Raw genomic sequence first — 22,169 nt, 5'->3', positions numbered from 1 at the left:
ATTAAACGGACACGGTTGTTGATAGTGCCCCAGAAATCAGATCAAAGATATTGAACGGAGGCAGAGATGCTGTCGTAGTGGAAGACTCCTCGGGTGTTGGCTTAGCGGTCGTTGTTGGCTTAGATGGCTTCAGAGTGGTCGGTTTCTCCGAAGTTCCCTGAGTGGTCCTAAGAGTCGTTGGCCTTGCAGTTGTTGGTTTTGGAGTAGTGGGCTTGGGCGATGTTCCTTTAGTGGGCTTTGAAGTCGTCGGGCTTGGGTTTGGTTTCAATGTGGTCGGATTTGCCGATGTTCTCTCTGTGGACTTAAGAGTCGTCGGCTTTGAAGTTGTCGGCTTCACAGTTAATGGTTTTTGAGTTGTTGTTTCCTTAGGAGTCGTTGGCTTTGCTGTTGTCGGTCTTGTTGTGGCCGGCATTGCCGATGTTCCCTTAGTGGGCTTGAGAGTTGTTGGCCTTACAGTTGTTGGTTTAGGAGTATTCGGCCTTGTCGATGTTCCTTCTGTGGGCTTAAGACTTGTTGGCTTCACAGTTGTCGTTATCGTTGGTTTCGGAGTGGTCGGTTTCTCCGAAGTTCCCTCTGTGGGCTTAAGAGTTGTTGGGTTCAGAGTTGTCGGTTTCGTTGGTTTCAGAGTTGTCGGTTTCTCCGAAGTTCCCTCTGTGGGCTTAAGAGTTGTTGGGTTCAGAGTTGTCGGTTTCTCCGAAGTTCCATCTGTGGGCTTAAGAGTTGTTGGGTTCAGAGTTGTCGGTTTCTCCGAAGTTCCCTCTGTGGGCTTAAGAGTTGTTGGATTCAGAGTTGTCGGTTTCTCCGAAGTTCCCTCTGTGGGCTTAAGCGTTGTTGGGTTCACAGTTGTCGGCATCGTTGGTTTCGGAGTTGTCGGTTTGTCCGAGGTTCCCTCTGTGGGCTTAAAAGTTGTTGGATTAAGAGTTGTCGGTTTCACCGAAGTTGCCTCAGTGGGCTTAAGAGTTGTTGGCTTCACAGTTGTCGGATCCGTTGGTTTCTGAGTTGTCGGTTTCTCCGAAGTTCCCTCTGTGGGCTTAAGAGTTGTTGGATTCAGAGTTGTCGGTTTTTCCGAAGTTCCATCTGTGGGCTTAAGAGTTGTTGGATTCAGAGTTGTCGGTTTCTCCGAAGTTCTCTCTGTGGGCTTAAGAGTTGTTGGATTCAGAGTTGTCGGTTTCTCCGAAGTTCCCTCTGTTGGCTTAAGAGTTGTTGGAGTCAGAGTTGTCGGTTTCTCCGAAGTTCCCTCCGTGGGCTTAAGAGTTGTTGGCTTCACAGTTGTCGGTTTCTCCGAAGTTCCCTCTGTGGGCTTAAGAGTTGTTGGAATCAGAGTTGTCGGTTTTTCCGAAGTTCCCTCTGTGGGCTTAAGAGTTGTTGGATTCAGAGTTGTCGGTTTTTCCGAAGTTCCATCTGTGGGCTTAAGAGTTGTTGGATTCAGAGTTGTCGGTTTCTCCGAAGTTCTCTCTGTGGGCTTAAGAGTTGTTGGATTCAGAGTTGTCGGTTTCTCCGAAGTTCCCTCTGTTGGCTTAAGAGTTGTTGGAGTCAGAGTTGTCGGTTTCTCCGAAGTTCCCTCCGTGGGCTTAAGAGTTGTTGGCTTCACAGTTGTCGGTTTCTGCGAAGTTCCCTCTGTGGACTTAAGAGTTGTTGGATTCAGAGTTGACGGTTTCACCGAAGTTGCCTCTGTGGGCTTAAGAGTTGTTGGGTTCACAGTTGTCGGCATCGTTGGTTTCGGAGTGGTGGGTTTCTCCGAAGTTCCCTCTGTGGGTTTAAGAGTTGTTGGGTTCAGAGTTGACGGTTTCACCGAAGTTCCCTCTGTGGGCTTAAGAGTTGTTGGGTTCAGAGTTGACGGTTTCACCGAAGTTGCCTCTGTGGGCTTAGGAGTTGTTGGCTTCAGAGTTGTCGGCTCCGTTGGATTCAGAGTTGTCGGTTTCTCCGAAGTTCCATCTGTGGGCTTAAGAGTTGTTGGTTTCAGAGTTGACGGTTTCTCCGAAGTTCCCTCTGTGGGCTTAAGCGTTGTTGGGTTCACTGTTGTCGGCATCGTTGGTTTCGGAGTGGTCGGTTTCTCCGAAGTTCCCTCTGTGGGCTTAAGAGTTGTTGGGTTCAGAGTTGACGGTTTCACCGAAGTTGCTTCTGTGGGCTTAAGAGTTGTTGGAGTCAGAGTTGTCGGTTTCTCCGAAGTTCCCTCTGTGGGCTTAAGAGTTGTTGGCTTCACAGTTGTCGGTTTCTCTGAAGTTCCCTCTGTGGGCTTAAGAGTTGTTGGAGTAAGAGTTGTCGGTTTCTCCGAAGTTCCCTCTGTGGGCTTAAGAGTTGTTGGCTTCACAGTTGTCGGTTTCTCCGAAGTTCCCTCTGTGGGCTTAAGAGTTGTTGGATTCAGAGTTGTCGGTTTTTCCGAAGTTCTCTCTGTGGGCTTAAGAGTTGTTGGATTCAGAGTTGTCGGTTTCTGCGAAGTTTCCTCTGTGGGCTTAAAAGTTGTTGGGTTCAGAGTTGACGGTTTCACCGAAGTTGCCTCTGTGGGCTTAAGAGTTGTTGGCTTCACAGTTGTCGGCATCGTTGGTTTCGGAGTGGTCGGTTTCTCCGAAGGTCCCTCTGTGGGCTTAAGAGTTGTTGGGTTCAGAGTTGTCGGCTTCGTTGGTTTCACAGTTGTCGGTTTCTCCGAAGTTCCCTCTGTGGGCTTAAGAGTTGTTGGGTTCATAGTTGACGGTTTCACCGAAGTTGCCTCTGTGGGCTTAAGAGTTGTTGGGTTCAGAGTTGTCGGCTTCGTTGGTTTCACAGTTGTCGGTTTCTCCGAAGTTCCCTCTGTGGGCTTAAGAGTTGTTGGCTTCACAGTTGTCGGCATCGTTGGTTTCGGAGTGGTCGGTTTCTCCGAAGTTCCATCTGTGGGTTTAAGAGTTGTTGGTTTCAGAGTTGACGGTTTCTCCGAAGTTCCCTCTGTGGGCTTAAGCGTTGTTGGGTTCACAGTTGGCGGCATCGTTGGTTTCTCCGAAGTTCCCTCTGTGGTCTTAAGAGTTGTTGGGTTCAGAGTTGACGGTTTCACGGAAGTTGCCTCTGTGGGCTTAAGAGTTGTTGGCTTCACAGTTGTCGGCTCCGTTGGTTTCTGAGTTGTCGGTTTCTCCGAAGTTCCCTCTGTGGGCTTAAGAGATGTTGGGTTCAGAGTTGTCGGTTTCTCCGAAGTTCCCTCTGTGGGCTTAAGAGTTGTTGGATTCAGAGTTGTCGGTTTCTGCGAAGTTCCCTCTGTGGGCTTAAGAGTTGTTGGGTTCAGAGTTGACGGTTTCACCGACGTTCCCTCTGTGGGCTTAAGAGTTGTTGGATTCAGAGTTGTCGGTTTCTCCGAAGTTCCCTCTGTGGGCTTAAGAGATGTTGGGTTCAGAGTTGACGGTTTCACCGAAGTTGCCTCTGTGGGCTTAAGAGTTGTTGGTTTCAGAGTTGTTGGTTTCAGAGTTGACGGTTTCTCCGAAGTTCCCTCTGTGGGCTTAAGCGTTGTTGGGTTCACAGTTGTCGGCATCGTTGGTTTCTCCGAAGTTCCCTCTGTGGGCTTAAGAGTTGTTGGGTTCAGAGTTGACGGTTTCACCGAAGTTGCCTCTGTGGGCTTAAGAGTTGTTGGCTTCACAGTTGTCGGCTCCGTTGGTTTCTGAGTTGTCGGTTTCTCTGAAGTTCCCTCTGTGGGCTTAAGAGTTGTTGGATTTAGAGTTGTCGGTTTTTCCGAAGTTCCATCTGTGGGCTTAAGAGTTGTTGGATTCAGAGTTGTCGGTTTCTCCGAAGTTCCCTCTGTGGGCTTAAGAGTTGTTGGATTCAGAGTTGTCGGTTTTTCCGAAGTTCCCTCTGTGGGCTTAAGAGTTGTTGGATTCAGAGTTGTCGGTTTCACAGAAGTTCCCTCTGTGGGCTTAAGAGTTGTTGGATTCAGAGTTGTCGGTTTTTCCGAAGTTCCATCTGTGGGCTTAAGAGTTGTTGGATTCAGAGTTGTCGGTTTCTCCGAAGTTCCCTCTGTTGGCTTAAGAGTTGTTGGCTTCACAGTTGTCGGTTTCTCCGAAGTTCCCTCTGTGGGCTTAAGAGTTGTTGGATTCAGAGATGTCGGTTTTTCCGAAGTTCCCTCTGTGGGATTAAGAGTTGTTGGACTCAGAGTTGTCGGTTTCTGCGAAGTTCCCTCTGTGGGCTTAAGAGTTGTTGGGTTCAGAGTTGACGGTTTCACGGAAGTTGCCTCTGTGGGCTTAAGAGTTGTTGGCTTCACAGTTGTCGGCTCCGTTGGTTTCTGAGTTGTCGGTTTCTCCGAAGTTCCCTCTGTGGGCTTAAGAGATGTTGGGTTCAGAGTTGTCGGTTTCTCCGAAGTTCCCTCTGTGGGCTTAAGAGTTGTTGGATTCAGAGTTGTCGGTTTCTGCGAAGTTCCCTCTGTGGGCTTAAGAGTTGTTGGGTTCAGAGTTGACGGTTTTACCGACGTTCCCTCTGTGGGCTTAAGAGTTGTTGGTTTCAGAGTTGACGGTTTCTCCGAAGTTCCCTCTGTGGGCTTAAGCGTTGTTGGGTTCACAGTTGTCGGCATCGTTGGTTTCTCCGAAGTTCCCTCTGTGGGCTTAAGAGTTGTTGGGTTCAGAGTTGACGGTTTCACCGAAGTTGCCTCTGTGGGCTTAAGAGTTGTTGGCTTCACAGTTGTCGGCTCCGTTGGTTTCTGAGTTGTCGGTTTCTCTGAAGTTCCCTCTGTGGGCTTAAGAGTTGTTGGATTTAGAGTTGTCGGTTTTTCCGAAGTTCCATCTGTGGGCTTAAGAGTTGTTGGATTCAGAGTTGTCGGTTTCTCCGAAGTTCCCTCTGTGGGCTTAAGAGTTGTTGGATTCAGAGTTGTCGGTTTTTCCGAAGTTCCCTCTGTGGGCTTAAGAGTTGTTGGATTCAGAGTTGTCGGTTTCACAGAAGTTCCCTCTGTGGGCTTAAGAGTTGTTGGGTTCAGAGTTGACGGTTTCACCGACGTTCCCTCTGTGGGCTTAAGAGTTGTTGGATTCAGAGTTGTCGGTTTCTCCGAAGTTCCCTCTGTTGGCTTAAGAGTTGTTGGCTTCACAGATGTCGGTTTCTCCGAAGTTCCCTCTGTGGGCTTAAGAGTTGTTGGATTCAGAGTTGTCGGTTTTTCCGAAGTTCCCTCTGTGGGCTTAAGAGTTGTTGGACTCAGAGTTGTCGGTTTCTGCGAAGTTCCCTCTGTGGGCTTAAGAGTTGTTGGGTTCAGAGTTGACGGTTTCACCGAAGTTGCCTCTGTGGGCTTAAGAGTTGTTGGTTTCACAGTTGTCGGCTCCGTTGGATTCAGAGTTGTTGGTTTCTCCGAAGTTCCATCTGTGGGCTTAAGAGTTGTTGGGTTCAGAGTTGTCGGTTTCTGCGAAGTTCCCTCTGTGGGCTTAAGAGTTGTTGGGTTCAGAGTTGACGGTTTCACAGAAGTTCCCTCTGTGGGCTTAAGAGTTGTTGGATTCAGAGTTGTCGGTTTCTCCGAAGTTCCCTCTGTGGGCTTTAAAGTTGTTGGACTCAGAGTTGTCGGTTTCTCCGAAGTTCCATCTGTGGGCTTAAGAGTTGTTGGATTCAGAGTTGTCGGTTTCTCCGAAGTTCCGTCTGTGGGCTTTAAAGTTGTTGGATTCAGAGTTGTCGGTTTCTCCGAAGTTCCATCTGTGGGCTTAAGAGTTGTTGGCTTCAGAGTTGAAGGTTTCACAGAAGTTCCCTCTGTGGGCTTAAGAGTTGTTGGATTCAGAGTTGTCGGTTTCTCCGAAGTTCCGTCTGTGGGCTTTAAAGTTGTTGGATTCAGAGTTGTCGGTTTCTCCGAAGTTCCATCTGTGGGCTTAAGAGTTGTTGGATTCAGAGTTGTCGGTCTCTCCGAAGTTCCTTCTGTCGGCTTAAGAGTTGTTGGGTTCAGAGTTGACGGTTTCACAGAAGTTCCCTCTGTGGGTTTAAGAGTTGTTGGATTCTGAGTTGTCGGTTTCTCCGAAGTTCCATCTGTGGGCTTAAGAGTTGTTGGATTCAGAGTTGTCGGTTGTTCCGAAGTTCCATCTGTGGGCTTAAGAGTTGTTGGGTTCACAGTTGTCGGTTTTTCCGAAGTTCCTTCTGTGGGCTTAAGAGTTGTTGGATTCAGAGTTGTCGGTTTCTCCGAAGTTCCCTCTGTGGGCTTAAGAGTTGATGTGTTCACAGTTGTCGGAATCGTTGGTTTTGGTGTTGTCGGTTTCTCCGAAGTTACATCTGTGGGCTTAAGAGTTGTTGGGTTTACAGTTGTCGGCATCGTTGGTTTCGGAGTTGTCGGTTTCTCCGAAGTTGCATCTGTGGGCTTAAGAGTTGTTGGGTTCACAGTTGTCGGTTTCTCCGAAGTTCCCTCTGTGGGCTTAGGAGTTGTTGGATTCAGAGTTGTCGGTTTTTCCGAAGTTCCGTCTGTGGGCTTTAGAGTTGTTGGATTCAGAGTTGACGGTTTCACAGAAGTTCCCTCTGTGGACTTAAGAGTTGTTGGATTCTGAGTTGTCGGTTTCTCCGAAGTTCCCTCTGTGGGCTTAAGAGTTGTTGGATTCAGAGTTGTCGGTTTCTCCGAAGTTCCATCTGTGGGCTTAAGAGTTGTTGGGTTGAGAGTTGTTCCCTCTGTGGGCTTAAGAGTTGTCGGCACAGTTGGTTTCGGAGTTGTCGGTTTCTCCGAAGTTCCATCTGTGGGCTTAAGAGTTGTTGGGTTGAGAGTTGTTCCCTCTGTCGGCTTAAGAGTTGTCGGCACCGTTGGTTTCGGAGTTGTCGGTTTCTCCGAAGTTCCATCTGTGGGCTTAAGAGTTGTTGGCTTGAGAGTTGACGGTTTCACAGAAGTTCCTTCTGTGGGCTTAAGAGTTGTTGGATTCAGAGTTGTCGGTTTCTCCGAAGTTCCCTCTGTGGGCTTAAGAGTTGTTGGGTTCACAGTTGTCGGCTTCGTTGGTTTCAGAGTTGTCGGCTTCGTTGGTTTCAGAGTTGTCGGATTCTCCGAAGTTCCATCTGTGGGCTTAAGAGTTGTTGGTTTCAGAGTTGTCGGTTTCTCCGAAGTTTCCTCTGTGGGCTTAAGAGTTGTTGGGTTCAGAGTGGTCGGTTTCTCCGAAGTTCCTTCTGTGGGCTTAAGAGTTGTTGGATTCTGAGTTGTCGGTTTCTCCGAAGTTCCCTCTGTGGGCTTAAGAGTTGATGTGTTCACAGTTGTCGGAATCGTTGGTTTTGGTGTTGTCGGTTTCTCCGAAGTTACATCTGTGGGCTTAAGAGTTGTTGGGTTTACAGTTGTCGGCATCGTTGGTTTCGGAGTTGTCGGTTTCTCCGAAGTTGCATCTGTGGGCTTAAGAGTTGTTGGGTTCACAGTTGTCGGTTTCTCCGAAGTTCCCTCTGTGGGCTTAGGAGTTGTTGGATTCAGAGTTGTCGGTTTTTCCGAAGTTCCGTCTGTGGGCTTTAGAGTTGTTGGATTCAGAGTTGACGGTTTCACAGAAGTTCCCTCTGTGGACTTAAGAGTTGTTGGATTCTGAGTTGTCGGTTTCTCCGAAGTTCCCTCTGTGGGCTTAAGAGTTGTTGGATTCAGAGTTGTCGGTTTCTCCGAAGTTCCATCTGTGGGCTTAAGAGTTGTTGGGTTGAGAGTTGTTCCCTCTGTGGGCTTAAGAGTTGTCGGCACAGTTGGTTTCGGAGTTGTCGGTTTCTCCGAAGTTCCATCTGTGGGCTTAAGAGTTGTTGGGTTGAGAGTTGTTCCCTCTGTCGGCTTAAGAGTTGTCGGCACCGTTGGTTTCGGAGTTGTCGGTTTCTCCGAAGTTCCATCTGTGGGCTTAAGAGTTGTTGGCTTGAGAGTTGACGGTTTCACAGAAGTTCCTTCTGTGGGCTTAAGAGTTGTTGGATTCAGAGTTGTCGGTTTCTCCGAAGTTCCCTCTGTGGGCTTAAGAGTTGTTGGGTTCACAGTTGTCGGCTTCGTTGGTTTCAGAGTTGTCGGCTTCGTTGGTTTCAGAGTTGTCGGATTCTCCGAAGTTCCATCTGTGGGCTTAAGAGTTGTTGGTTTCAGAGTTGTCGGTTTCTCCGAAGTTTCCTCTGTGGGCTTAAGAGTTGTTGGGTTCAGAGTGGTCGGTTTCTCCGAAGTTCCTTCTGTGGGCTTAAGAGTTGTTGGCTTCACAGTTGTCGGTTTTTCAGAAGTTCCCTCTGTGGGCTTAAGAGTTGTTGGACTCAGAGTTGTCGGTTTTTCCGAAGTTCCATCTGTGGGCTTAAGAGTGTTTGGCTTCAGAGTGGTCGGTTTCTCCGAAGTTCTCTCTGTGGGCTTAAGAGTTGTTGGGTTCACAGTTGTCGGTTTCTCCGAAGTTCCATCTGTGGGCTTAAGAGTTGTTGGTTTCAGAGTTATCGGTTTCTCCGAAGTTTTCTCTGTGGGCTTAAGAGTTGTTGGGTTCAGAGTGGTCGGTTTCTCCGAAGTTCCTTCTGTGGGCTTAAGAGTTGTTGGCTTCACAGTTGTCGGCTTCGTTGGTTTCAGAGTTGTCGGTTTCTCCGAAGTTCCATCTGTGGGCTTAAGAGTTGTTGGGCTCAGAGTTGACGGTTTCACAGAAGTTCCCTCTGTGGGCTTAAGAGTTGTTGGCTTCACAGTTGTCGGCTTCGTTGGTTTCAGAGTTGTCGGATTCTCCGAAGTTCTCTCTGTGGGCTTAAGAGTTGTTGGATTCAGAGTTGACGGTTTCACCGAAGTTCCCTCTGTGGGCTTAAGAGTCGTTGGCTTCAGAGTTGTCGGTTTCTCCGAAGTTCCTTCTGTGGGCTTAAGAGTTGTTGGCTTCACAGTTGTCGGCTTCGTTGGTTTCAGAGTTGTCGGATTTTCCGAAGTTCCCTCTGTGGGCTTAAGAGTTGTTGGTTTCACAGTTGACGGTTTCACCGAAGTTCCCTCTGTGGGCTTAAGAGTTGTTGGGTTCAGAGTTGACGGTTTCACCGAAGTTCCTTCTGTGGGCTTAAGAGTTGTTGGCTTCACAGTTGTCGGCTTCGTTGGTTTCAGAGTTGTCGGTTTCTCCGAAGTTCCCTCTGTGGGCTTAAGAGTTGTTGGTTCCACAGTTGACGGTTTCACCGAAGTTCCCTCTGTGGGCTTAAGAGTTGTTGGGTTCACAGTTGTCGGCTTCGTTGGTTTCAGAGTTGTCGGCTTCGTTGGTTTCAGAGTTGTCGGATTCTCCGAAGTTCCATCTGTGGGCTTAAGAGTTGTTGGTTTCAGAGTTGTCGGTTTCTCCGAAGTTTCCTCTGTGGGCTTAAGAGTTGTTGGGTTCAGAGTGGTCGGTTTCTCCGAAGTTCCTTCTGTGGGCTTAAGAGTTGTTGGCTTCACAGTTGTCGGTTTTTCAGAAGTTCCCTCTGTGGGCTTAAGAGTTGTTGGACTCAGAGTTGTCGGTTTTTCCGAAGTTCCATCTGTGGGCTTAAGAGTGTTTGGCTTCAGAGTGGTCGGTTTCTCCGAAGTTCTCTCTGTGGGCTTAAGAGTTGTTGGGTTCACAGTTGTCGGTTTCTCCGAAGTTCCATCTGTGGGCTTAAGAGTTGTTGGTTTCAGAGTTATCGGTTTCTCCGAAGTTTTCTCTGTGGGCTTAAGAGTTGTTGGGTTCAGAGTGGTCGGTTTCTCCGAAGTTCCTTCTGTGGGCTTAAGAGTTGTTGGCTTCACAGTTGTCGGCTTCGTTGGTTTCAGAGTTGTCGGTTTCTCCGAAGTTCCATCTGTGGGCTTAAGAGTTGTTGGGCTCAGAGTTGACGGTTTCACAGAAGTTCCCTCTGTGGGCTTAAGAGTTGTTGGCTTCACAGTTGTCGGCTTCGTTGGTTTCAGAGTTGTCGGATTCTCCGAAGTTCCCTCTGTGGGCTTAAGAGTTGTTGGATTCAGAGTTGACGGTTTCACCGAAGTTCCCTCTGTGGGCTTAAGAGTCGTTGGCTTCAGAGTTGTCGGTTTCTCCGAAGTTCCTTCTGTGGGCTTAAGAGTTGTTGGCTTCACAGTTGTCGGATTCGTTGGTTTCAGAGTTGTCGGATTTTCCGAAGTTCCCTCTGTGGGCTTAAGAGTTGTTGGTTTCACAGTTGACGGTTTCACCGAAGTTCCCTCTGTGGGCTTAAGAGTTGTTGGGTTCAGAGTTGACGGTTTCACCGAAGTTCCTTCTGTGGGCTTAAGAGTTGTTGGCTTCACAGTTGTCGGCTTCGTTGGTTTCAGAGTTGTCGGTTTCTCCGAAGTTCCCTCTGTGGGCTTAAGAGTTGTTGGTTCCACAGTTGACGGTTTCACCGAAGTTCTCTCTGTGGGCTTAAGAGTTGTTGGCTTCACAGTTGTCGGCTTCGTTGGTTTCAGAGTTGTCGGTTTCGCCGAAGTTCCATCTGTGGGCTTAAGAGTTGTTGGGTTCAGAGTGGTCGGTTTCACTGAAGTTCCCTCTGTGGGCTTAAGAGTTGTTGGATTCACAGTAGTCGGCTTCTCCGAAGTTCCCTCTGAGGGCTTAAGAGTTGTTGGATTCAGAGTTGTCGGTTTCTCCGAAGTTCCATCTGTGGGCTTAAGAGTTGTTGGGTTCAGAGTTGATGGTTTCACAGAAGTTCCCTCAGTGGGCTTAAGAGTTGTTGGATTCAGAGTTGACGGTTTCTCCGAAGTTCCATCTGTGGGCTGAAGAGTTGTTGGGTTCAGAGTTGTCGGTTTCTCCGAAGTACCCTCTGTGGGCTTAAGAGTTGTTGGGTTCACAGTTGTCGTTTTCTCCGAAGTTCCCTCTGTGGGCTTAAGAGTTGTTGGATTCAGAGTTGTCGGTTTTTCCGAAGTTCCATCTGTGGGCTTTAGAGTTGATGGGTTCAGAGTTGACGGTTTCACAGAAGTTCCCTCTGTGGGCTTAAGAGTTGTTGGATTTAGAGTTGTCGGTTTCTCCGAAGTTCTCTCTGTGGGCTTAAGAGTTGTTGGGTTCACAGTTGTCGGTTTCTCCGAAGTTCCATCTGTGGGCTTAAGAGTTGTTGGTTTCAGAGTTATCGGTTTCTCCGAAGTTTTCTCTGTGGGCTTAAGAGTTGTTGGGTTCAGAGTGGTCGGTTTCTCCGAAGTTCCTTCTGTGGGCTTAAGAGTTGTTGGCTTCACAGTTGTCGGCTTCGTTGGTTTCAGAGTTGTCGGTTTCTCCGAAGTTCCATCTGTGGGCTTAAGAGTTGTTGGGCTCAGAGTTGACGGTTTCACAGAAGTTCCCTCTGTGGGCTTAAGAGTTGTTGGCTTCACAGTTGTCGGCTTCGTTGGTTTCAGAGTTGTCGGATTCTCCGAAGTTCCCTCTGTGGGCTTAAGAGTTGTTGGATTCAGAGTTGACGGTTTCACCGAAGTTCCCTCTGTGGGCTTAAGAGTCGTTGGCTTCAGAGTTGTCGGTTTCTCCGAAGTTCCTTCTGTGGGCTTAAGAGTTGTTGGCTTCACAGTTGTCGGCTTCGTTGGTTTCAGAGTTGTCGGATTTTCCGAAGTTCCCTCTGTGGGCTTAAGAGTTGTTGGTTTCACAGTTGACGGTTTCACCGAAGTTCCCTCTGTGGGCTTAAGAGTTGTTGGGTTCAGAGTTGACGGTTTCACCGAAGTTCCTTCTGTGGGCTTAAGAGTTGTTGGCTTCACAGTTGTCGGCTTCGTTGGTTTCAGAGTTGTCGGTTTCTCCGAAGTTCCCTCTGTGGGCTTAAGAGTTGTTGGTTCCACAGTTGACGGTTTCACCGAAGTTCTCTCTGTGGGCTTAAGAGTTGTTGGCTTCACAGTTGTCGGCTTCGTTGGTTTCAGAGTTGTCGGTTTCGCCGAAGTTCCATCTGTGGGCTTAAGAGTTGTTGGGTTCAGAGTGGTCGGTTTCACTGAAGTTCCCTCTGTGGGCTTAAGAGTTGTTGGATTCACAGTAGTCGGCTTCTCCGAAGTTCCCTCTGAGGGCTTAAGAGTTGTTGGATTCAGAGTTGTCGGTTTCTCCGAAGTTCCATCTGTGGGCTTAAGAGTTGTTGGGTTCAGAGTTGATGGTTTCACAGAAGTTCCCTCAGTGGGCTTAAGAGTTGTTGGATTCAGAGTTGACGGTTTCTCCGAAGTTCCATCTGTGGGCTGAAGAGTTGTTGGGTTCAGAGTTGTCGGTTTCTCCGAAGTACCCTCTGTGGGCTTAAGAGTTGTTGGGTTCACAGTTGTCGTTTTCTCCGAAGTTCCCTCTGTGGGCTTAAGAGTTGTTGGATTCAGAGTTGTCGGTTTTTCCGAAGTTCCATCTGTGGGCTTTAGAGTTGATGGGTTCAGAGTTGACGGTTTCACAGAAGTTCCCTCTGTGGGCTTAAGAGTTGTTGGATTTAGAGTTGTCGGTTTCTCCGAAGTTCCATCTGTGGGCTTAAGAGTTGTTGGGTTCAGAGTTGACGGTTTCACAGAAGTTCCCGCAGTAGGTTTAAGAGTTGTTGGATTCAGTGTTGTCGGTTTCTCCGAAGTTCCCTCTGTGGGCTTGAGAGTTGTTGGATTCAGAGTTGTCGGTGTTTCCGAAGTTCCATCTGTGGGCTTAAGAGTTGTTGGGTTCACAGTTGTCGGCATCTCCGAAGTTCCCTCTGTGGGCTTAAGAGTTGTTGGGTTCAGAGTTGTCGGTTTCACAGAAGTTCCCTCTGTGGGCTTAAGAGTTGTTGGATTCAGAGTTGTCGGTTTTTCCGAAGTTCCATCTGTGGGCTTAAGAGTTGTTGGGTTCACAGTTGTCGGCTTCTCCGAAGTTCCATCTGTGGGCTTAAGAGTTGTTGGATTCAGAGTTGTCGGTTTCTTCGAAGTTCCCTCGGTGGGCTTCAGAGTTGTTGGGTTCAGAGTTGACGGTTTCACAGAAGTTCCCTCTGTGGGCTTAAGAGTTGTTGGATTCAGAGTTGTCGGTTTCACAGAAGTTCCCTCTGTGGGCTTAAGAGTTGTTGGATTCAGAGTTGTCGGTTTCTCAGAAGTTCCCTCTGTGGGCTTAAGAGTTGATGGGTTCAGAGTTGACGGTTTCACAGAAGTTCCCTCTGTGGGCTTAAGAGTTGTTGGGCTCAGAGTTGACGGTTTCACCGAAGTTCCCTCTGTGGGCTTAAGAGTTGTTGGGTTAAGAGTTGTTGGTTTCACAGAAGTTCCCTCTGTGGGCTTAAGAGTTGTTGGATTCAGAGTTGTCGGTTTTTCCGAAGTTCCATCTGTGGGCTTAAGAGTTGTTGGGTTCACAGTTGTCGGTTTCTCCGAAGTTCCCTCTGTGGGCTTAAGAGTTGTTGGATTCAGAGTTGTCGGTTTCACAGAAGGTCCCTCTGTGGGCTTAAGAGTTGTTGGGTTCAGAGTTGACGGTTTCACAGAAGTTCCCTCTGTGGGCTTAAGAGTTGTTGGATTCAGAGTTGTCGGTTTTTCCGAAGTTACATCTGTGGGCTTAAGAGTTGTTGGGTTCACAGTTGTCGGTTTCTCCGAAGTTCCCTCTGTGGGCTTAAGAGTTGTTGGATTCAGAGTAGTCGGTTTCTCCGAAGATCCCTCAGTGGGCTTAAGAGTTGTTGGGTTTACAGTAGTCGTTTTCTCCGAAGTTCCCTCTGTGGGCTTAAGAGTTGTTGGATTCAGAGTTGTCGGTTTTTCCGAAGTTCCATCTGTGGGTTTGCGAGTTGTTGGGTTCACAGTTGTCGGTCTCTCCGAAGTTCCCTCTGTGGGCTTAAGAGTTGTTGGATTCAGAGTTGTCGGTTTTGCCGAAGTTCCATCTGTGGGCTTAAGAGTTGTTGGGCTCACAGTTGTCGGTTTCTCCGAAGTTCCATCTGTGGGCTTAAGAGTTGTTGGGTTCAGAGTTGACGGTTTCACAGAAGTTCCATCTGTGGGCTTAAGAGTTGTTGGGTTCAGAGTTGACGGTTTCACAGAAGTTCCCTCTGTGGGCTTAAGAGTTGTTGGGTTCACAGTTGTTGGTTTCTCTGAAGTTCCTTCTGTGGGCTTAAGAGTGGTTGGACTCAAAGTTGTCGGTTTCTCCGAAGTTCCCTCTGTGGGCTTAAGAGTTGTTGGATTCAGAGTTGTCGGTTTTTCCGAAGTTCCATCTGTGGGCTTAAGAGTTGTTGGGTTTATAGTTGTCGTTTTCTCCGAAGTTCCCTCTGTGGGCTTAAGAGTTGTTGGATTCAAAGTTGTCGGTTTTTCCGAAGTTACATCTGTGGGCTTAAGAGTTGTTGGGTTCACAGTTGTCGGTTTCTCCGAAGTTCCCTCTGTGGGCTTAAGAGTTGTTGGATTCAGAGTAGTCGGTTTCTCCGAAGTTCCCTCAGTGGGCTTAAGAGTTGTTGGGTTTACAGTAGTCGTTTTCTCCGAAGTTCCCTCTGTGGGCTTAAGAGTTGTTGGATTCAGAGTTGTCGGTTTTTCCGAAGTTCCATCTGTGGGTTTGCGAGTTGTTGGGTTCACAGTTGTCGGTCTCTCCGAAGTTCCCTCTGTGGGCTTAAGAGTTGTTGGATTCAGAGTTGTCGGTTTTGCCGAAGTTCCATCTGTGGGCTTAAGAGTTGTTGGGCTCACAGTTGTCGGTTTCTCCGAAGTTCCATCTGTGGGCTTAAGAGTTGTTGGGTTCAGAGTTGACGGTTTCACAGAAGTTCCATCTGTGGGCTTAAGAGTTGTTGGGTTCAGAGTTGACGGTTTCACAGAAGTTCCCTCTGTGGGCTTAAGAGTTGTTGGGTTCACAGATGTTGGTTTCTCTGAAGTTCCTTCTGTGGGCTTAAGAGTGGTTGGACTCAAAGTTGTCGGTTTCTCCGAAGTTCCCTCTGTGGGCTTAAGAGTTGTTGGATTCAGAGTTGTCGGTTTCTCCGAAGTTCCCTCTGTGGGCTTAAGAGTTGATGGGTTCAGAGTTGACGGTTTCACAGAAGTTCCCTCTGTGGGGTTAAGAGTTGTTGGACTCAGAGTTGACGGTTTCACAGAAGTTCCCTCTGTGGGCTTTAGAGTTGTTGGTTTCAGAGTTGACGGTTTCTCCGAAGTTCCCTCTGTGGGCTTTAGAGTTGTTGGATTCAGTGTTGTCGGTTTCTCCGAAGTTCCCTCTGTGGGCTTGAGAGTTGTTGGATTCAGAGTTGTCGGTGTTTCCGAAGTTCCATCTGTGGGCTTAATAGTTGTTGGGTTCACAGTTGTCGGCTTCTCCGAAGTTCCCTCTGTGGGCTTAAGAGTTGTTGGGTTCAGAGTTGTCGGTTTCACAGAAGATCCTTCTGTGGGCTTAAGAGTTGTTGGATTCAGAGTTGTCGGTTTTTCCGAAGTTCCATCTGTGGGCTTAAGAGTTGTTGGGTTCACAGTTGTCGGTTTCTCCGAAGTTCCATCTGTGGGCTTAAGAGTTGTTGGGTTCAGAGTTGACGGTTTCACCGAAGTTCCCTCAGTGGGCTTAAGTGTTGTTGGGTTAAGAGTTGTTGGTTTCACAGAAGTTCCCTCTGTGGACTTAAGAGTTGTTGGGTTCACAGTTGTTGGTTTCTCTGAAGTTCCTTCTGTGGGCTTAAGAGTGGTTGGACTCAAAGTTGTCGGTTTCTCCGAAGTTCCCTCTGTGGGCTTAAGAGTTGTTGGATTCAGAGTTGTCGGTTTCTCCGAAGTTCCCTCTGTGGGCTTAAGAGTTGATGGGTTCAGAGTTGACGGTTTCACAGAAGTTCCCTCTGTGGGGTTAAGAGTTGTTGGACTCAGAGTTGACGGTTTCACAGAAGTTCCCTCTGTGGGCTTTAGAGTTGTTGGTTTCAGAGTTGACGGTTTCTCCGAAGTTCCCTCTGTGGGCTTTAGAGTTGTTGGATTCAGTGTTGTCGGTTTCTCCGAAGTTCCCTCTGTGGGCTTGAGAGTTGTTGGATTCAGAGTTGTCGGTGTTTCCGAAGTTCCATCTGTGGGCTTAAGAGTTGTTGGGTTCACAGTTGTTGGTTTCTCCGAAGTTCCCTCTGTGGGCTTAAGAGTTGATGGGTTCAGAGTTGACGGTTTCACAGAAGTTCCCTCTGTGGGGTTAAGAGTTGTTGGACTCAGAGTTGACGGTTTCACAGAAGTTCCCTCTGTGGGCTTTAGAGTTGTTGGTTTCAGAGTTGACGGTTTCTCCGAAGTTCCCTCTGTGGGCTTTAGAGTTGTTGGATTCAGAGTTGTCGGTTTTTCCGAAGTTCCATCTGTGGGCTTGCGAGTTGTTGGGTTCACAGTTGTCGGTCTCTCCGAAGTTCCCTCTGTGGGCTTTAGAGTTGTTGGATTCAGAGTTGTCGGTTTTTCCGAAGTTCCATCTGTGGGTTTGCGAGTTGTTGGGTTCACAGTTGTCGGTCTCTCCGAAGTTCCCTCTGTGGGCTTAAGAGTTGTTGGATTCAGAGTTGTCGGTTTTGCCGAAGTTCCATCTGTGGGCTTAAGTGTTGTTGGGCTCACAGTTGTCGGTTTCTCCGAAGTTCCATCTGTGGGCTTAAGAGTTGTTGGGTTCAGAGTTGACGGTTTCACAGAAGTTCCATCTGTGGGCTTAAGAGTTGTTGGGTTCAGAGTTGACGGTTTCACAGAAGTTCCCTCTGTGGGCTTAAGAGTTGTTGGGTTCACAGTTGTTGGTTTCTCTGAAGTTCCTTCTGTGGGCTTAAGAGTGGTTGAGCTCAAAGTTGTCGGTTTCTCCGAAGTTCCCTCTGTGGGCTTAAGAGTTGTTGGATTCAGAGTTGTCGGTTTCTCCGAAGTTCCCTCTGTGGGCTTAAGAGTTGATGGGTTCAGAGTTGACGGTTTCACAGAAGTTCCCTCTGTGGGCTTAAGAGTTGTTGGGTTCAGAGTTGTCGGTTTCACAGAAGTTCCCTCTGTGGGCTTAAGAGTTGTTGGATTCAGAGTTGTCGGTTTTTCCGAAGTTCCATCTGTGGGCTTAAGAGTTGTTGGGTTCACAGTTGTCGGTTTCACAGAAGTTCCCTCTGTGGGCTTAAGAGTTGTTGGATTCAGAGTTGTCGGTTTTTCCGAAGTTCCATCTGTGGGCTTAAGAGTTGTTGGGTTCAGAGTTGACGGTTTCACAGAAGTTCCCTCTGTGGGCTTAAGAGTTGTTGGATTCAGAGTTGTCGGTTTCTTCGAAGTTCCCTCGGTGGGCTTAAGAGTTGTTGGGTTCACAGTTGTCGGTTTCTCCGAAGTTCCCTCTGTGGGCTTAAGAGTTGTTGGATTCAGAGTAGTCGGTTTCTCCGAAGTTCCCTCAGTGGGCTTAAGAGTTGTTGGGTTTACAGTAGTCGTTTTCTCCGAAGTTCCCTCTTTGGGCTTAAGAGTTGTTGGATTCAGAGTTGACGGTTTCACAGAAGTTCCCTCTGTGGGGTTAAGAGTTGTTGGACTCAGAGTTGACGGTTTCACAGAAGTTCCCTCTGTGGGCTTTAGAGTTGTTGGTTTCAGAGTTGACGGTTTCTCCGAAGTTCCCTCTGTGGGCTTTAGAGTTGTTGGATTCAGTGTTGTCGGTTTCTCCGAAGTTCCCTCTGTGGGCTTGAGAGTTGTTGGATTCAGAGTTGTCGGTGTTTCCGAAGTTCCATCTGTGGGCTTAAGAGTTGTTGGGTTCACAGTTGTTGGTTTCTCCGAAGTTCCCTCTGTGGGCTTAAGAGTTGATGGGTTCAGAGTTGACGGTTTCACAGAAGTTCCCTCTGTGGGGTTAAGAGTTGTTGGACTCAGAGTTGACGGTTTCACAGAAGTTCCCTCTGTGGGCTTTAGAGTTGTTGGTTTCAGAGTTGACGGTTTCTCCGAAGTTCCCTCTGTGGGCTTTAGAGTTGTTGGATTCAGAGTTGTCGGTTTTTCCGAAGTTCCATCTGTGGGTTTGCGAGTTGTTGGGTTCACAGTTGTCGGTCTCTCCGAAGTTCCCTCTGTGGGCTTTAGAGTTGTTGGATTCAGAGTTGTCGGTTTTTCCGAAGTTCCATCTGTGGGTTTGCGAGTTGTTGGGTTCACAGTTGTCGGTCTCTCCGAAGTTCCCTCTGTGGGCTTAAGAGTTGTTGGATTCAGAGTTGTCGGTTTTGCCGAAGTTCCATCTGTGGGCTTAAGAGTTGTTGGGCTCACAGTTGTCGGTTTCTCCGAAGTTCCATCTGTGGGCTTAAGAGTTGTTGGGTTCAGAGTTGACGGTTTCACAGAAGTTCCATCTGTGGGCTTAAGAGTTGTTGGGTTCAGAGTTGACGGTTTCACAGAAGTTCCCTCTGTGGGCTTAAGAGTTGTTGGGTTCACAGTTGTTGGTTTCTCTGAAGTTCCTTCTGTGGGCTTAAGAGTGGTTGAGCTCAAAGTTGTCGGTTTCTCCGAAGTTCCCTCTGTGGGCTTAAGAGTTGTTGGATTCAGAGTTGTCGGTTTCTCCGAAGTTCCCTCTGTGGGCTTAAGAGTTGATGGGTTCAGAGTTGACGGTTTCACAGAAGTTCCCTCTGTGGGCTTAAGAGTTGTTGGGTTCAGAGTTGTCGGTTTCACAGAAGTTCCCTCTGTGGGCTTAAGAGTTGTTGGATTCAGAGTTGTCGGTTTTTCCGAAGTTCCATCTGTGGGCTTAAGAGTTGTTGGGTTCACAGTTGTCGGTTTCACAGAAGTTCCCTCTGTGGGCTTAAGAGTTGTTGGATTCAGAGTTGTCGGTTTTTCCGAAGTTCCATCTGTGGGCTTAAGAGTTGTTGGGTTCAGAGTTGACGGTTTCACAGAAGTTCCCTCTGTGGGCTTAAGAGTTGTTGGATTCAGAGTTGTCGGTTTCTTCGAAGTTCCCTCGGTGGGCTTAAGAGTTGTTGGGTTCACAGTTGTCGGTTTCTCCGAAGTTCCCTCTGTGGGCTTAAGAGTTGTTGGATTCAGAGTAGTCGGTTTCTCCGAAGTTCCCTCAGTGGGCTTAAGAGTTGTTGGGTTTACAGTAGTCGTTTTCTCCGAAGTTCCCTCTGTGGGCTTAAGAGTTGTTGGATTCAGAGTTGTCGGTTTTGCCGAAGTTCCATCTGTGGGCTTAAGAGTTGTTGGGTTCACAGTTGTCGGTTTCTCCGAAGTTCCATCTGTGGGCTTAAGAGTTGTTGGGTTCAGAGTTGACGGTTTCACAGACGTTCCCTCTGTGGGCTTAAGAGTTGTTGGGATCAGAGTTGTCGGTTTCACAGAAGTTCCCTCTGTGGGCTTAAGAGTTGTTGGATTCAGAGTTGTCGGTTTCTCAGAAGTTCCCTCTGTGGGCTTAAGAGTTGATGGGTTCAGAGTTGACGGTTTCACAGAAGTTCCCTCTGTGGGCTTAAGAGTTGTTGGGCTCAGAGTTGACGGTTTCACCGAAGTTCCCTCTGTGGGCTTAAGAGTTGTTGGGTTAAGAGTTGTTGGTTTCACAGAAGTTCCCTCTGTGGGCTTAAGAGTTGTTGGATTCAGAGTTGTCGGTTTTTCCGAAGTTCCATCTGTGGGCTTAAGAGTTGTTGGGTTCACAGTTGTCGGTTTCTCCGAAGTTCCCTCTGTGGGCTTAAGAGTTGTTGGATTCAGAGTTGTCGGTTTCACAGAAGGTCCCTCTGTGGGCTTAAGAGTTGTTGGGTTCAGAGTTGACGGTTTCACAGAAGTTCCCTCTGTGGGCTTTAGAGTTGTTGGATTCAGAGTTGTCGGTTTTTCCGAAGTTCCATCTGTGGGCTTAAGAGTTGTTGGGTTTATAGTTGTCGTTTTCTCCGAAGTTCCCTCTGTGGGCTTAAGAGTTGTTGGATTCAAAGTTGTCGGTTTTTCCGAAGTTACATCTGTGGGCTTAAGAGTTGTTGGGTTCACAGTTGTCGGTTTCTCCGAAGTTCCCTCTGTGGGCTTAAGAGTTGTTGGATTCAGAGTAGTCGGTTTCTCCGAAGTTCCCTCAGTGGGCTTAAGAGTTGTTGGGTTTACAGTAGTCGTTTTCTCCGAAGTTCCCTCTGTGGGCTTAAGAGTTGTTGGATTCAGAGTTGTCGGTTTTTCCGAAGTTCCATCTGTGGGTTTGCGAGTTGTTGGGTTCACAGTTGTCGGTCTCTCCGAAGTTCCCTCTGTGGGCTTAAGAGTTGTCGGTTTCTCCGAAGTTCCATCTGTGGGCTTAAGAGTTGTTGGGTTCAGAGTTGACGGTTTCACAGAAGTTCCCTCTGTGGGCTTAAGAGTTGTTGGGTTCACAGTTGTTGGTTTCTCCGAAGTTCCTTCTGTGGGCTTAAGAGTGGTTGGACTCAAAGTTGTCGGTTTCTCCGAAGTTCCCTCTGTGGGCTTAAGTGTTGTTGGATTCAGAGTTGTCGGTTTTTCCGAAGTTCCATCTGTGGGCTTAAGAGTTGTTGGGTTCAGAGTTGACGGTTTCACAGAAGTTCCATCTGTGGGCTTAAGAGTTGTTGGGTTCAGAGTTGACGGTTTCACAGAAGTTCCCTCTGTGGGCTTAAGAGTTGTTGGGTTCGCAGTTGTTGGTTTCTCTGAAGTTCCTTCTGTGGGCTTAAGAGTGGTTGGACTCAAAGTTGTCGGTTTTTCCGAAGTTCCCTCTGTGGGCTTAAGAGTTGTCGGTTTCTCCGAAGTTCCCTCTGTGGGCTTAAGAGTTGTTGGGTTCAGAGTTGACGGTTTCACAGAAGTTCCCTCTGTGGGCTTAAGAGTAGTTGGGTTCAGAGTTGTCGGTTTCATAGAAGTTCCTTCTGTGGGCTTAAGAGTTGTTGGATTCAGAGTTGTCGGTTTCTCCGAAGTTCCATCTGTGGGCTTGAGAGTTGTTGGGTTCAGAGTTGACGGTTTCACAGAAGTTCCATCGGTGGGCTTAAGAGTTGTTGGGTTCAGAGTTGACGGTTTCACAGAAGTTCCATCTGTGGGCTTAAGAGTTGTTGGATTCAGAGTTATCGGTTTCTCCGAAGTTCCCTCTGTGGGCTTAAGAGTTGTTGGATTCAGAGTTGTCGGTTTCCCCGAAGTTCCCTCTGTGGGCTTAAGAGTTGTTGGGTTCAGAGTTGACGGTTTCACAGAAGTTCCATCTGTGGGCTTAAGAGTTGTTGGCTTCACAGTTGTCGGTTTCTCCGATGTTCCCTCTGTGGGCTTAAGAGTTGTTGGGTTCAGAGTTGACGGTTTCAAAGAAGTTCCATCTGTGGGCTTAAGAGTTGTTGGCTTCACAGTTGTCGGTTTCTCCGATGTTCCCTCTGTGGGCTTAAGAGTTGTTGGGTTCAGAGTTGTCGGTTTCTCCGAAGTTCCATCTGTGGGCTTAAGAGTTGTTGGGTTCAGAGTTGACGGTTTCTCCGAAGTTTCCTCTGTGGGCTTAAGAGTTGTTGGATTCAGAGTTGTTGGTTTCTCTGAAGTTCCATCTGTGGGCTTAACAGTTGTTGGCTTCACAGTTGTCGGTTTCTCCGAAGTTCCCTCTGTGGGCTTAAGAGTTGTTGGCTTCACAGTTGACGGTTTCTCCGAAGTTCCCTCTGTGGGCTTAAGAGTTGTTGGGTTCAGAGTTGACGGTTTCACAGAAGTTCCATCTGTGGGCTTAAGAGTTGTTGGCTTCACAGTTGTCGGTTTCTCCGAAGATCCCTCTGTGGGCTTAAGAGTTGTTGGCTTGACAGTTGTCGGTTTCTCCGAAGTTCCCTCTGTGGGCTTAAGAGTTGTTGGATTCAGAGTTGTCGGTTTCTCCGAAGTTCCCTCTGTGGGCTTAAGAGTTGTTGGAGTCGGAGTTGTCGGTTTCTCCGAAGTTCCCTCTGTGGGCCTAAGAGTTGTTGGGCTCGGAGTTGTCGGTTTCTCCGAAGTTCCCTCTGTGGGCTTAAGAGTTGTTGGACTCAGAGTTGTAGGTTTCTCCGAAGTTCCCTCTGTGGGCTTAAGAGTGGTTGGTTTCGGAGTTGTCGGTTTCTCCGAAGTTCCCTCTGTGGTCTTAAGAGTTGTTGGACTCAGAGTTGTCGGTTTCTCCGAAGTTCCCTCTGTGGGCTTAAGAGTTGTTGGTCTCAGAGTTGTCGGTGTCACAGAAGTTCCCTCTGTGGGCTTAAGAGTTGTTGGGTTAAGAGTTGTCGGTTTCTCCGAAGTTCCCGCTGTAGGGTTAAGAGTCGTTGGTTTTAGAGTTGTCGGCTCGGTTGGCTTTACAGTTGTAGGTTCCTCCGAAGTTCCCTCTGTGGGCTTAAGAGTCGTTGGCTTCGGAGTTGTTGGCTGAGTTGGCCTGAAAGTTGTTCTAATAGTCGTTTCCAATGTTGGCCTTGCAGTGGTGGCCCTACTTGTTTTCGTGGTCTCGTGTCCGCAGTCGTGCGGAGTAGTGGCTGGCGTGGTAGGGTGATATGGACATGGTGATGATGGCGGTCTCAAGGTCGTGGTGCTGGTCTTGTTGTTACAGGGGTTGCGGAAGCGAAGCACAATCTCGTTGGGCTTTTGGCCCGGCACGATGCTGATGTGCGGGCCGAACATCGTGAATGCGGCCGTGTTGGCCGCCAGCAGGCAGATTATGAACAGTTGCATCTTGTCAACCTGTTACTGCCTTCTCCTTGGGTTGTGTCCTGTGTGGGCTGGTTGGTGA

At 48.3% G+C, this 22,169-nt stretch overlaps 1 protein-coding gene across 1 annotated transcript; it reads right to left on the bottom strand.

Moving 5' to 3' along the window:
* Position 1: 1 nt before the first annotated feature.
* Positions 2-22,111, bottom strand: LOC108135404 (mucin-2). The gene is made up of 10 exons (XM_041709325.1): positions 21,695-22,111; positions 21,005-21,517; positions 18,149-20,827; positions 10,949-11,770; positions 9,416-10,609; positions 8,358-9,076; positions 7,468-8,180; positions 6,596-6,909; positions 2,498-5,551; positions 2-2,227 (listed from the first exon to the last, which is right to left on the bottom strand). Exons 1-10 carry the CDS (start codon positions 22,109-22,111, stop codon positions 2-4), a joined length of 12,651 nt encoding a protein of 4,216 aa, XP_041565259.1.
* Between the last annotated feature and the right edge of the window lie 58 nt (positions 22,112-22,169).

The sequence above is a fragment of the Drosophila elegans genome, unplaced genomic scaffold (assembly GCF_018152505.1).
Source record: "Drosophila elegans isolate 14027-0461.03 unplaced genomic scaffold, ASM1815250v1 contig_149, whole genome shotgun sequence".
NCBI lineage: Eukaryota > Metazoa > Arthropoda > Insecta > Diptera > Drosophilidae > Drosophila > Drosophila elegans.
Note: the sequence above shows the minus strand (reverse complement) of the source record. Positions and strands in the feature narration are given on the sequence as shown.